The sequence below is a fragment of the Silurus aristotelis genome, assembly GCF_946808225.1.
Source record: "Silurus aristotelis genome assembly, chromosome: 24".
In the NCBI taxonomy this organism is placed as follows: domain Eukaryota; kingdom Metazoa; phylum Chordata; class Actinopteri; order Siluriformes; family Siluridae; genus Silurus; species Silurus aristotelis.
In genome coordinates this window covers 5,408,677-5,422,206 of record NC_139597.1, presented here as the reverse complement: position 1 = coordinate 5,422,206, position 13,530 = coordinate 5,408,677, and the positions used below count along the sequence as shown (strand labels likewise).

Sequence of the window (13,530 nt, the reverse complement as noted above, 5' to 3'; positions counted from 1 at the left end):
ATAGATAGATAGATAGATAGATAGATAGATTTGATGGTTAGATAGATAGATAGATAGATAGATAGATAGATAGATAGATAGATAGATAGACAGACAGACAGACAGACAGACAGACAGACAGACAGACAGACAGATAGATAGATAGATAGATAGATAGATAGATAGATAGATAGATAGATAGAGAAATCGTACGGGACTAAATAAGGTCACGTGTGTTGTGGCGAGTTCGAGTCTGGAGTTTCTTCCATCATTTATTCCTCTCTAAATGTTCTGTTTGCTGTTGAACCGATGCTGAGATGTATGTTGGTGATCAGTAGAAACCACCAAGCACCAATCAGAACAAGTTCAAAACCCTGATTTCACAAAATGTAGTTGAGTAAAAAGTCAGATATTTGACTTTGAAATGTAGTGAAGTTAAATTGTCCCCAAATGAGAAAACTTAAAAGTGTTTAAGTACAAATTACATTTACTTTGTTACTGAATGTGTGATAGTTGTTTTAATGTATTTGTCACAAATGTATTATTTTTAAAGCCTTGTTTTACTTCATCATAAATTAATCTGTATCTTTCAAATGTATCTTTTGTATGAGAGTCACGAGTGTGAAAAAGAGCCAAAAAAACAAAAAGCAAAAACACAGCTTTATCTCGACCTGTTATTAAAGCTGCACTGACTACAGTAGAGGATCTTAACTTTATTCTCTGTTTGTTGGTTTCGATATCAAAATCACACATATATTTAATTATTTTTTTTCACAGCAGTAACTCTAAAAGGATGAGATGCATCAACAATAACAATAATAACAATAACATTTGTCCTGATAAATTATAAAAGAAATCGCGGTTTTTACACACACTGATACAATTTAATAGATTATAAGTCAGTTTATTTGATTTGACAATTAAATGCTGACATCATCAAAAATCACTAAGCTACAGAAGTGCCAGAGAAGGTTGATGATGTCAGTACACATACATCTTGACTTTGTTCACTTCTTTGTCGTCACACTCCCGCCTTTTGCTGTAGTAATAAAAGGTGTTGTCTCGTCGCTGAAGCTTCTTCACGTATCCTGACATTGGCCAGCGTTCAATCTGAAAAGTACAGAGCACAATGTAAGTGCAAGTAATGACAGGATTGAATTAATACTTGAGAAATTAGAGATCTTTTGTGAGTTTTCCTTTGTGTTCTCTGGTTTCCTCTCTGGTGAAAATTACACACAAGTCCCTCTGGGGGGAAAAGTGTATAAGTGTATGTGTGTGTGTGTGTGTGTGTGTGTGTGTGTGTGTGTGTGTGTGTGTGTGTGTGTGTGTGTGTGTGTGTATGCGTGCACGCCTTGCTTCAAACTGTTGTCTCATTTCATTCAGACCCACACCCAGTGTTCTCAGGACAGATTTGAGATCTATAAATCTATAAATCTCTGAACTCAACCCCACTGAACACATTTCAATCACTAGATTTGGAACCCTGACTGCACCCGAGGCCTCCTCACCCGACCTGAGTCAGTACCTGAATGAGCACAAATGTCCACAAGAACTCTAGGAATCTAGTGAAACATCTTCTCAGAAGAGTCGAGATAATTCTAACAGCAAATGGGGACTACATGTCAAACATCTGGACATGATAGATAGATAGATAGATAGATAGATAGATAGATAGATAGATAGATAGATAGATAGATAGATAGATAGATAGATAGATAGATAGATAGATAGATAGATAGAATGGTTGATTAACTGATTGATTGACTGAATAATGGATGAATGGACGGATGTCTTGATTAATTGATTCCCAAGGTCTCAGGACAGACTTGAGATCCACCATGACCCAGACCCTGATAAAGTGTTTACTGAACGAAGAACTGGAAGATGAGGTGCAGTTCAGGTGACAGTTTTATTACCTCCACTTGTTTAATTTGCCTGTACTCCAGCTCATCCCTGTATCCTGCCTGCTGGAACCTGTAGAGATTCTCCACTTCATCAGTCCACATCCGAGCTCGGCTTATAGACTTGGGTTGAGAATTGCCATTCATCAAGGTTGCACAGGCCATCTCTCCTACTTATTTCATTAGTAAATAAAGAAGAAAAAGGAAGAGAAGAAGAGCATCATAGTATCACTCAGGTTCTTTCTTTGTTTTATAACTGATAAATTACAAATCTAGTTATCTAACTCCTTACTTTGCATTGCAGGAAGTATTTATAATATATTTTTTAGTTAAAAACACTTTATAATTACCCAGTAAAATAGATGATTTCAATATTCCAATAAAATCTCTGACTTTCAACCGAACCTCTTGTTGTTTACGGTTACCTTAACAACAGTGATGAAACCGGAAGTTGCTCAGGAATTTTTATTTAGATGGCCGACCGCAACTAAACCCGGGGTTTACTGTTCTTATAAAAAGACAATGAACGCGAAGAACGTTCATTGAACGTTTTTTTTTAACATATTGTTTAATAAAATAAACTAATGCAGCATTTGTTCTTCGCGTTCATTGTCTATTTTTAGACAATGGATAATTTTATGAACCCAACATGAAAAATTAAACTAATTTTTTTTCATGTTGGGTTCAGAAAATTATCCGGGTCATATTTCCTATTAACCACGCGATGTCGCTGTATCTTCCTGTACTATAAGGTTGCCAAGTCTGTAAGACTAAGCATTTCTTTCATATGCGTTTGGCCATCTGCTGTGAAATCATGGTGCTGTTTGATCAAATTAGAATTAAATAATTAAAATATTTTTGTCTGCCATAAAAAGTGGCCTCCTCTCATGTCTGCCACCGTCGATATATTTTCATCCTTCATATTATACACAGTATCAGTATTGATCAGTATTTCTAATTTCTCCTATAAATCATATACTGTGTATATATATATATATATATATATATATATATATATATATATATATATATATATATATATATATATATATATATATATATGTATATATAATCTATCTATCTATCTATCTATCTATCTATCTATCTATCTATCTATCTATCTTAGTCCTTATTTATTTATTTTTATTTTATTTACTTATAATAATATTCTTTATTTTTAATATTACACAATAAACTGCACTGGAAAAAAGGGCTAAATAATTAAATCAACATCATGTGACTTCTATTAAAGAACTATCCATATCAGGTGCTTTATTTCTCTTATACCCCAGTGATTTGCCAGTGATTATAATTTTAAACAAGTAAATCAACAACAATTTTTATTTAATATAAAATTAGGTCCTGTTATTTACATTACTACCACTATAAACAGTCATTTTCTCACCTCACCAGCCTCTCTTTTATTTTTTCCTTGCAGGTAAATTAATAAAATTCACTTCTATTTTGTTACTGGGAAACTGTAAAATCCTTAATCCAAAGCACTTGTGGGTGTGGGTGCAGGTTTTTTGTTCCAACCTATCAAGAGTAATAAAATTGTTAGTTAAACAGGTAGAATTTGGTATAAACTTCATTTCATTTTTTCATCATCTTCTCCCGCTTATCCGTAATTCGGGTCGCGGGGGCAGCAGTCTAAGCAGATTCCCCAGACACTGGTATAAACTTGCTTTGTGGAAAAGAATAGACACATCTGCCTTACATTGTTTCTGTGTTAAAACAGATGATTAAAAAAAAAATGTGTGTATTATTAGGTACTTATAAAAAATAAAAAAATAAAAAAATAAAAACGTGTTAGAATAGAGCCTGAACAAACTTTTTAGAGCTGCTGTAACATGTAAAAAAGATATATATATAAATCATATATTTTTTGGGATACACCAGTATCCAGAGTGATTTTTAACTGAGCAGTTGAGGGTTAAGGGCCTTGCTCAAGGGCCCAGCAGTGGCAGCACGTGGGAGGTGGGATTTGAACTTGTGACCTTCTGATCCAAAGTCCAATGCCACTGAGCTACCACCTATACATATATATAAATATATAAATATATATATATATATATATATATATATATATATATATATATATATATATATATATATATACAAACAATAGAAAGAGTAATTAAATAACTTGTATATTTTTAATTATATACATCTTTCATAATCATATTGCCCTTATAGGCATAGAGTTTAAGTTTAAAATTAGTGTATGGGGAGGAGAGAGAGAGAGGTGGAGTTTGGGTGATTTATACAGACCTGGCAACCCGTTAATGGCTTCCTGGTATAGCGTGTGTTGGTGTTTCATGAGTTTGAACTCAGATTAGTGTGAATGTATGATGGAGATGTTTTAGGAAAGCCAGAGTCTCATTTTCAATATTACTCAGATGAAACGTGTATATGAATGTGTAGGTTTGAAGTATATCTAAGCTCGCATTGGTGTAAAGAAGCCAGGATGAGTTCCTTCCCTGGAAGAATGAAGGAATATCCAACCATCTCCATCGACAGATTCGACAAAGACAATTTACATGCCAGAGCCTATTTTCTGTCTCACTGCCATAAAGGTGATTTTTAATGTATATCATTAATATCTTATTAAAAGCCTTGTATTGAAGGCTTATGTTTTGTTTGGGCTTGGGGTCTGAGATATCTGTATGTTTAATCAGAGCCTTTACCTGTTATTGTGTTTGCAGATCATATGAAAGGATTGAAAGGACCTTTGCTGAAAAGAAAATTAAAGTTTAGGTAAGAAACACCGGACTGCACAAATCTAACAGCAGTACTGACACTAGTTTGAATTATCATCCAACACAGAGGAGTATTTAATCATCTGTATCCATACGCTTTCTATACAGCTGTTTATTGAACTTTAACGAAGGAGTCTCCAGTGTCAGTGTTTTGTATCACTCACTAGGGTTTTTCTACTATTAATAAAAGTAATGGGACACCTGACTTTTCCAGCCATAGGCTACTATTCTTACCCTGACTTTTTCCCACGAATTCAGAGTCACACGTTTGTATAGGACGTCTCTGGATGCAGTAGCATTACATTTTTCCCCTCACCTGAAATAGAAGACCCAAACCTGCTTCAGCATGTGCACAAATTAAGACATGTTTACTTGGGTTGGACTGGAAGATCTTGAATGGCCTGCAATAAATCTCTGAACTCAAATCACTTTACTGAACCCCTTTGAGATGAATTAGAACACTGACTGCACCCCAGGCCTCCACAAGAACTCTCCAAAATCTAGTGGAACATCTCAGAAGAGTAGAGGTTATTCTACCAGCAAATGGGGACTAAATGTGGAACAGGATGTTCAAAAAGCAGATACAAATATTATGGTCAGGTGTCCACAAACCTTTGTTCATATATATATATATATATATATATATATATATATATATATATATATATATATATATAAAGATCAAAAATCTAATAGATCTAAAATCAATCCTCCATCCATCAATTAGTTAATCTATCTATCTATCTATCTATCTATCTATCTATCTATCTATCTATCTATCTATCTATCTATCTATCTATCTATCTATCTCTCTCTTTCTCTCTCTCATTCATATATATATATATATATTTATTAATTTATCTATCTATTTAACTATATATATAGATAGATAGAGAGAGAGAGAGAGAGAGAGAGAGAGAGAGAGAGAGAGAGAGATGAACTAATTGATGGATGGATGGATGGAGGATTGATTTTAGATCTTACCCTATGTTAAATTTGACGCCACTTTGAGAGACGCCTCTCTTGATGAGGAAATAACTGTAGCTACAATAACATAAGTGATAACAGGAAGTATCTTGTCCCATGGAGGTTCCCCAGCATTAAATATACCTATACACGGATTTTAAAAAAGCCCACGAACATCGCAACTGTCTGATGTGCATTCAGATAGTAACACTTAACTGTTAAATGTACACCACCTAGAGTAGTTGCTGATTGTTTTTCTGTAACATAACCCCCTTCTGTCTTTTATTCTTTATTTAATCAATGACCAAACTTGATGTTGTTGTTTTAGCCTAACTGTAAAGTTGTACTGCTCGTTTGTCACAAAGGAGCTCCTACTCAACAATCCAAAATATGACTTCTGGGAAGGCCGCATTGTAAGTCCTATGGGTTTTTCTAGGGATAAGTATACATATGCTCATCTTCATGTGCTCATCTCATACATATGATTACTCTCTGAAAATATCTTACCCCAGGTTGCTCTTGAATTGGACAGTCCAACACATATCTCCCTGACTGATGAGGTTACAGGAGAGGCGAGTACTGACAATTATTGTCTAATCAACTGACATAATTATGGATAATTAACCATCCCAAATAACATTTGGACAACAAAGACTTTTGATGGAGGAAAAAAACTCTAAACAACTAATTTTAATATGAGACTCAAGATTATATTTTCATTTAAAAAATAAAGAAGTAGTTGGATTATACAGCTCGTTCACTATTGAGCTTTATCATGCATATTGTACAATTTTGCCTTAGTATCCTAATATCTGCATGCAAAGATGAACAATATCCAGTTAAAAATGTAATATAGTATGTTAAATCCCAAGCCCTGTGGATGTAGTCCACTTTGTACTGCATTCTCTATGGATTTCTGTGGACGTTTCTTTGCGTAATTTATATCAGTCACACTGCTTATGATGACAATATGTTGCTGGTTTGTTAACTGTAAAATTGTCTTTATTCCCAGGTAGAAGATATAGTTGTGACGTTGTTGCCGGCTGGACATTGCCCTGGATCGGTCATGTAAGCGTTTTTATTTTTTTTTTATTACCCGTAAATATGTTTATATAACGGCGCTGTTACAATTCTGAGATATTTGAAGGTGTCGAAACCTTTTGATCTCCGACATCAAATCCTAATGACTGCAAGGCTAATCACAGGTTTATAATTATGTGCTTGTTCGAATAGTTATAGTTTCTATAGTAACACTACAGACAAGAAGATGTAATGGCAGACTAGCTATTAAATTCAAGAGAAAGGGGGAAAAAGAGGCTGGTGAGGGTTATGACTGTTCATAGCTGCTATATCTGCTGTAAGTGATAACCAGGAATAATGACTTTTGCAGTCATTCCACATCCGTAATTGTGTTTTGTTTGGGTTTTTTTTTTTGTTTTTTTAAGTAATAAAATAAAATAATAAAAAGTTTATTATTATATAAAATAAAAACGTGTCCGTGTTAAACATTTCTGGAGAGACCTGAAAGTCCTCATCTAACCTGACCCGGCTTGAGAGGATTTGCATAGAAGAATAGCAGATCCAGGTGTGCAAAGCCCGTGTGTCATACCCAGAAAGACTCGATGTTGTAAATGCTGCCAAAGGTGTTTTAACTAAGTACTGAGTAAAGGGCTTAAATACTTTTACACGTGATATTTCCCTTTTTTCTTTTTTTTTTTTTTTAATAAAAAAATTTTTTTTACAGACATTTCTATAATAATGTTACTTTGTCATTATGGGGTACTAAATGTAGATTATGGGGGGGAAAAAAAGAATGTAAACAATTGTAGTATCAGAGGCCATAATGTAACACATTAAAAAAAAAAAAAAAAAAAGGGACAGGGGTCTGAATACTTTCTAAATGCAATGTATTTGTGATAACAGTGATTTAACATTTTTTAAAAAAAGAAATCCGTCTCCATACCCCTCTGTCCTCTACATCTGCCTCTTTCAAACCAACTACCTGCATGTCTTCCCTCACTAAATCCATAAACCTCCTCTTTGGCCTTCCTCTTTTCCTCCTTCCTGGTGTCTCCATCCTTAGCATTCTCCTACCGATATACCCCATGTTCCTCCTCTGAACATGTCCAAACCATTTTAATCTCGCCTCCCTCACCTCGTCTCCGAAACGTCCTACATGCGCCGTCCCTCTTAATAAACGCGTTTGTAATCCTGTCCATCATCATCACTCCCAACGAAAACCTCAACATCTTAATTGATGCTCATTTGCATATTCTCCCTTTCATTGCTAAGAACCTTGTGATCTGATTAATTGTACTGTATCACTCCTTTCACTTCTCCTGGTGCATCTTATCATAGACTAACGAGTATTTTTCCGGTGTCTTCCTGCAGGTTTCTCTTTGAGGGGGCTCAGGGCACCGTGCTGTACACGGGGGATTTCCGACTGGCTGCTGGAGATGCAGCGAGGATGGAGCACTTGCACTCTGGAAACAGGTGTGTAGCATTGGGTATAGTTTGGCGTGACTCATTTTCACCTCCTAATGCTATGCTGCTCAGCAGGTTTATAGCATAACTATATATGATTTCTGAGCCAGATAGCTCCAGGAGAAGATTCTGGAAATAATTGCAATGCATGGGCTTTCAGGCCCCTCTTTTATCTCCCTGTAAAAGTGTATTAGTGATTAGGACGGTGACGGCATTTCAGGGTGACTTGATTGCACCACACTGATGGAAGTGAAGAGGAAAAAATGCAGTGAAATGTAGAATAACATTCACTTCTGATGCAAAGAAGAACCACAGGGTTAAAAAGATGTAGTGTTTCAGTGGTTAATGTTTTAGGGTACTGAGCAGAAGGTTGAGATTTCACGTCCCTGAATTTGCAAATAGATTTTAATGGTCAGGTGTCCACAAACTTTTGTAAATATAGGGAGGGTTAAATTTAAAGGTTTTTGTTTTCAGTGTGATATGTTGTACAACACAGTTTGTGTATTGCAGCTTGGTTCTTTTTGATGCTGAATCTTAGCTATAAAGATTTTTTATTACAGTATTTGTTTGCTCCAAACTTTTTGTTTTAGAGTAAAAGACATTCAAAGTGTGTATTTGGACAGCACATTCTATGACCCCAGGTTTTATCAGATCCCAAGTAGGGTGAGTATTTCTGAACTGGCCATATATTTCAGTTATGTTGTTGAAAGCAAAAGTTTGGTTTTCTGAACAATACAACATCTAAAACATATAAATTACAATTTATCTACAAAAGCATTTCTAGAAAGAAGGAAATGTTCGGAGCAGTTTTTTTTTTTTTTTTTTTTTTTAATAAGATGAAAATGAACTGAAATATGAACCAATAATTATGCTCTTTGTTTCAAAATCTAATAAATGATGGTTCTTTGAAAATTCGACTGTTCTGGAGATAAAGTATGTGTAACTAAATAAAAAAAAAAGAATATAAAAAAGAAATAAGAAGCTACAACCAAAGGAAAGACAATCATCCCTATGAGATACTATAGCAGAAGGTTAAATGTTTTTAAATACCAACTGCATTCAGTGGTACCAAAGTGATGAGGGTGTGATAGAATAAAAATAAAATGCCGGTTTAAAACCTTTAATATAATCCAATTAATTTTAAAAATTAAATGAAATCAAACAAACAAAAATAATTACATATGTACACCAGCATAGTGTCCACCCATAAAAACCTGGAAAAATAGGATACATGAATATTAGATGTCAACCGATTAATCGACAACAATAGTTGATTGCTGAAACCATCGGCTATTGGCAAAAATACATACCGATAGTTTTTCCAGGTTGCGCTATATAATACGAGAGCAATTTATTTTATTTTTTTAGCATCGTCATATTCGTTATCCGTTCACAGTGAGACTAAATGTCCATGAATCGTGTTATTTCCGGCAATCATTAACATTATAATAGCTATAAGCACCTTTTTTTCTGAAATAATTTTAGTTAAATGATGATAGTCAACAACTGAATAATCTGATATTTAAAAATGCTGTTGTATAATGTAATTAAGAGAGCGTCTGTAAATTCCTAACACCAGACTAAACGTTTTGCTGCTATAACACTTCCTGTGTACAGACTTTTACATTATTAATTAATTATTGCATTATTAATAAATACTGGTTTAATATATGTACTGAATGTAATGTAACTGTTGTTGTGACTTTAGGAGGCTTGCCTAAATGGTATTAGGAAGCTGGTACAAGACTGGATTTGTCTGAGTCCATACCATGTGGTTTGGTTAAACTGCAAAGCAGCATATGGGTATGAATACCTCTTCACCAACCTGGGACAAGAATTTAATTTGCAGGTACTAAGAATGAAGAGAAAAAAAATAAACAAATTAGGTATGTGACAAAACATTTTTAGTAATTTCTATATTATTGTTATTTGGATCTCGGGTTTCGATGTAGGTCCACGTGAACAGCTTAAACATGTACAGACAAATGCCAGAAATTCTGGATCATGTGACCAGTAACAGAGCAACACAAATTCATGCCTGCAGGCACCCCAAGGTAACACTTCCTGTACTGCTAATGTGCACCAATCATGTGCAGCTGATCTTTCAATAGACTTATTTTCTGTTTGTGACAGGACGATGAGTTGTTCAGGGCAAACAGATTGCCGTGTGGGTCTTTAGCTATGGATGGTACACCACTGCGCATTATCAGCATCAAACCTTCCACTATGTGGTTTGGAGAAAGGACCAGGAAGACCAACGTCATTGTCAAGTACAACACACCTCATCTATATAAACTAAATAGACTAAATGTTTGTGGTCACCAGAGCATTCCTATGTGCTTGCACCTCCTATTCCATATTCAGTCCCTATTTGCAGTTCTATATTCTTCTGGGAAGATGTTTCACTAGATTTTGGAGTGTGCTTGTGGAGATTTTGCACAATTAGCCACAAGAGTGTTAGTAACTTGGTGTCCCAATACTTTTGTCCATATAGTGTATACTGTATAGTACATACTGTATACATTATATATATAAAACCCCTCTCAGATCTGCTTAATAAGATGCCATACCATGTGTGTATTATTATTCATTAAGGTCTTAATGAAACATCATGCACTGCTTTCTTCATATTATGTCTGGACATTAATCACAAAACATCTGTTCAGAAGGTTATTCGGTTGTTTTTCTTTTTTTGCCTTATGTGCATCATGATTCATGCAGATTTTGTATTTTAACTAGAAAACATGGAGTGTAAACTTGTGCACTATGGTGTGGTTAAGATCTAAATACTTTACAAGACTGTTTCAGTTCAAAAGCTGAAGGAGGAACAACATTCGGAATACATCAAAGTACAGCATGAAGGGAAAGGGTACATTGGTTGATTTTACAGGAAGTCCAACCATTAAATTACTAACAAACATTAATTTAATGTTTAAATGGAACCGGGGGGAGTCTGTTTGACTCTCATGCTGAAGCTAGGCTTTAAATCGATCATCACCGATGGTTAAAGATGCATAAACGCCTTCCTGCGTTTTCTTGTAGGATGGGTGGAAGCTCCTACAGGGCTTGTTTCTCCTTTCATTCTTCATACTCCGAGGTAAGAAAGACCAAAATTATTAGGCATTATATTTGCAATAATTACACCACATCAGTGTATGTACATCCATCCTTCTATAATCAGATCAAGGATTTCCTGTCATACATCAATCCTGTCCATATTTACCCTAACGTGGTTCCGATGGGCCGAACCGTAGAGGAAGTGATGGAGCTGTAAGTCCTCATACGCATGTCATGTATGACTAAATTGAGATTGCTTGCCTGATCCAGCTGATCTACATGCTGTTTCTTTTTTTTTTCTTCTCCAGACTGAATATTATGCGTAGAAAACATTTAGGAATGGCTGTCATCTATAAGCCTCTTGGGAAGCTAAAACGAGCCAGAACAAAGTCCACATCACAGGGTATAACAGTGTATCATACACAATCAGTCGTTTTTATATGTTCTTCCCCATATTTTGTTGGAATTCAAATACTATGTACTTTTATGGATGGCCTTTGAGATCCAAATGGCAAAACCCAACAGGCATTATATACTGATCAGGCATAACATTATGACTAAATTGTCAAATTGTTACAGAATATTCTGAGAATCGAATCGAAGTCAGGAAGTCAATATTGTGGATCACTTTAAATCATGTCTTTACACTCTTACTACATAGCCAGTGGATAAAAGTTCTACTGTTTCCCAGGCGCCGACAGCGATGACGAGCTGTTTGAGGAACTCGCTGTTGCACCAATGAGAAAGAAGCTTGCTGTCCATGAGGAAAAAGAGCATCACAGCCTGGAAAAATCAGATCTTGAAGTCATAGAGACAGAAAGTGTACCACAGCAGCAGGCTCTAGTACAGACATCTAACTACATGGACTGCACAGAGTCCAATGATGATGATGATGATGATGATGAAGTGGAGGAGGAGGAGGAACTTCCTGCATGTAAGGCATCTGGGGATGCCACGCACACTCTATCCTGCTTAGGTATGTCCCCGCCCCCTTTAAAGCCGACTCCGCCCAGCTGGAGTACATTCTTCACAGCAGAGCCGGTCGTGACTGATGACAGCTGTGAGCTGGAGAACAGTCAGAACAGCCAGACTATGTCTACTGTTCAGACATCGCAGTCCCCCGAGCTTTTCAGTGATGACAACGAATCAGAGTCAGGCCATGTGACATCCTCTCAGTCGACATATGTATCAGAGGCTGCTTTAGAGAGCCTCAGCCAACCCGACACAGAACCTGTACAACATTCCACGACGTATACAGGAAACTGTTTTCACTCGCCGGTTAAAACGCAACCAGCTTTAACTGGCCAGAACCAATGCAATGCCAGAGAGCAGAAAGAACCAGTTTCAGATTCACAGGTGTCGTCTGATTTTGATCTGCCAATGACTCCAGGTTCCAAGATTCCACAGCCTGAGGAGCTGAGCGAGCTGTACAAGATGTTGGCTGCTGGAGAGGACATGACCACCAAAAATCAATAGCGGGGTTCAGCCTAATCAACAATTTCACTTTTCAAATGTTTTGATAAAAAGAAGAGTATATGAACTGACCATTCCAAAGGAAGTGTGGTTCTACCGAAATGCCATATTTTATAATTAATGAAGAGAAAGATCTCCACAAGTAGGGAGTAAAAAGTTGCTCAGGAAAAATGTAATTAATTAAATGTCAGTGGTGACTTTTTTTTATAGCGCAGAGCTGTTGAATTCTCGATTCTGATTGGTCGAAAGATGAATTTTTTTGTAACAGTAATTTGACAGCAGTTTTATATTCATCCATAAATTCCAATATTGTAATTTCTAGATTAACACTTAGTAAAAGGTGTTGTACAGCGATCTACGGAATATGACGAAGTATTTGGTATGAGAAGGGAAACGTTTATTCATATAACAATCCTGGAAGGAGTCTCCAGTGTCAGCACTTTGTAACAGTCTTTGCATTGAGAAAATCCTTTGGGAGCAATTTAGGTATATTAACTTCAAGAGGGAAGAAAAGGGTGGATAATGTGTTATTTTATTACCTAATAAAAGTTACTGGAAAATAAGTGCAGGTGCTTACAGTCATACCGGTTTATGCCGCGTCACAAAGTTATTACTTTGTGGACTAAAATAATTTTTAAAGTATTTCTCACAATAATAATTATGCTGTTTTTGCCTGTTCGTATTCATTCTACAACTGCCTCACCTCACATATTAACCAACATTTCCTGTTGAATATTAGGTGTCATTTGTTAGTTCATTAATTTAATAACCATGTTTATTGATTTAATTTATCATCCATTTAAAAACCTTGTGTCTTTATTTAAAACAAAAACAATTAACATTATCATTTCTCTGCATCAGCTGTTATATGAAGCCTGCATGAATATCCTTATAATATAATATAATATAAG

At 35.6% G+C, this 13,530-nt stretch overlaps 2 protein-coding genes across 6 annotated transcripts; one reads left to right on the top strand and one right to left on the bottom strand.

Moving 5' to 3' along the window:
• Positions 1–862: 862 nt before the first annotated feature.
• meig1 (meiosis/spermiogenesis associated 1) lies at positions 863–4,284 on the bottom strand. 5 transcript variants are annotated; one of them, XM_083528742.1, is made up of 3 exons: positions 4,152–4,284; positions 1,896–2,050; positions 863–1,089 (listed from the first exon to the last, which is right to left on the bottom strand). In XM_083528742.1, the coding sequence occupies exons 1-3, from the start codon at positions 4,198–4,200 to the stop codon at positions 961–963; spliced, it is 333 nt and encodes a 110-aa protein (XP_083384868.1). In that variant the 5' UTR covers positions 4,201–4,284; the 3' UTR covers positions 863–960. The 5 variants fall into 5 exon arrangements, with proteins under 5 accessions (XP_083384868.1, XP_083384872.1, XP_083384870.1 ...); XM_083528746.1 differs by lacking the exon at positions 4,152–4,284 and adding an exon at positions 2,306–2,388; XM_083528744.1 differs by lacking the exon at positions 4,152–4,284 and adding an exon at positions 2,231–2,369.
• A 12-nt stretch (positions 4,285–4,296) lies between these two features.
• dclre1c (DNA cross-link repair 1C, PSO2 homolog) lies at positions 4,297–13,476 on the top strand (the record flags this gene model as incomplete). The annotated part of the gene is made up of 14 exons (XM_083528735.1): positions 4,297–4,456; positions 4,586–4,637; positions 5,934–6,018; positions 6,118–6,181; positions 6,622–6,673; positions 7,997–8,098; positions 8,680–8,752; positions 9,798–9,938; positions 10,042–10,143; positions 10,223–10,359; positions 11,132–11,186; positions 11,271–11,359; positions 11,455–11,549; positions 11,838–13,476. The coding sequence occupies 14 exons, from the start codon at positions 4,297–4,299 to the stop codon at positions 12,620–12,622; spliced, it is 1,992 nt and encodes a 663-aa protein (XP_083384861.1). The 3' UTR covers positions 12,623–13,476.
• Positions 13,477–13,530: the final 54 nt, after the last annotated feature.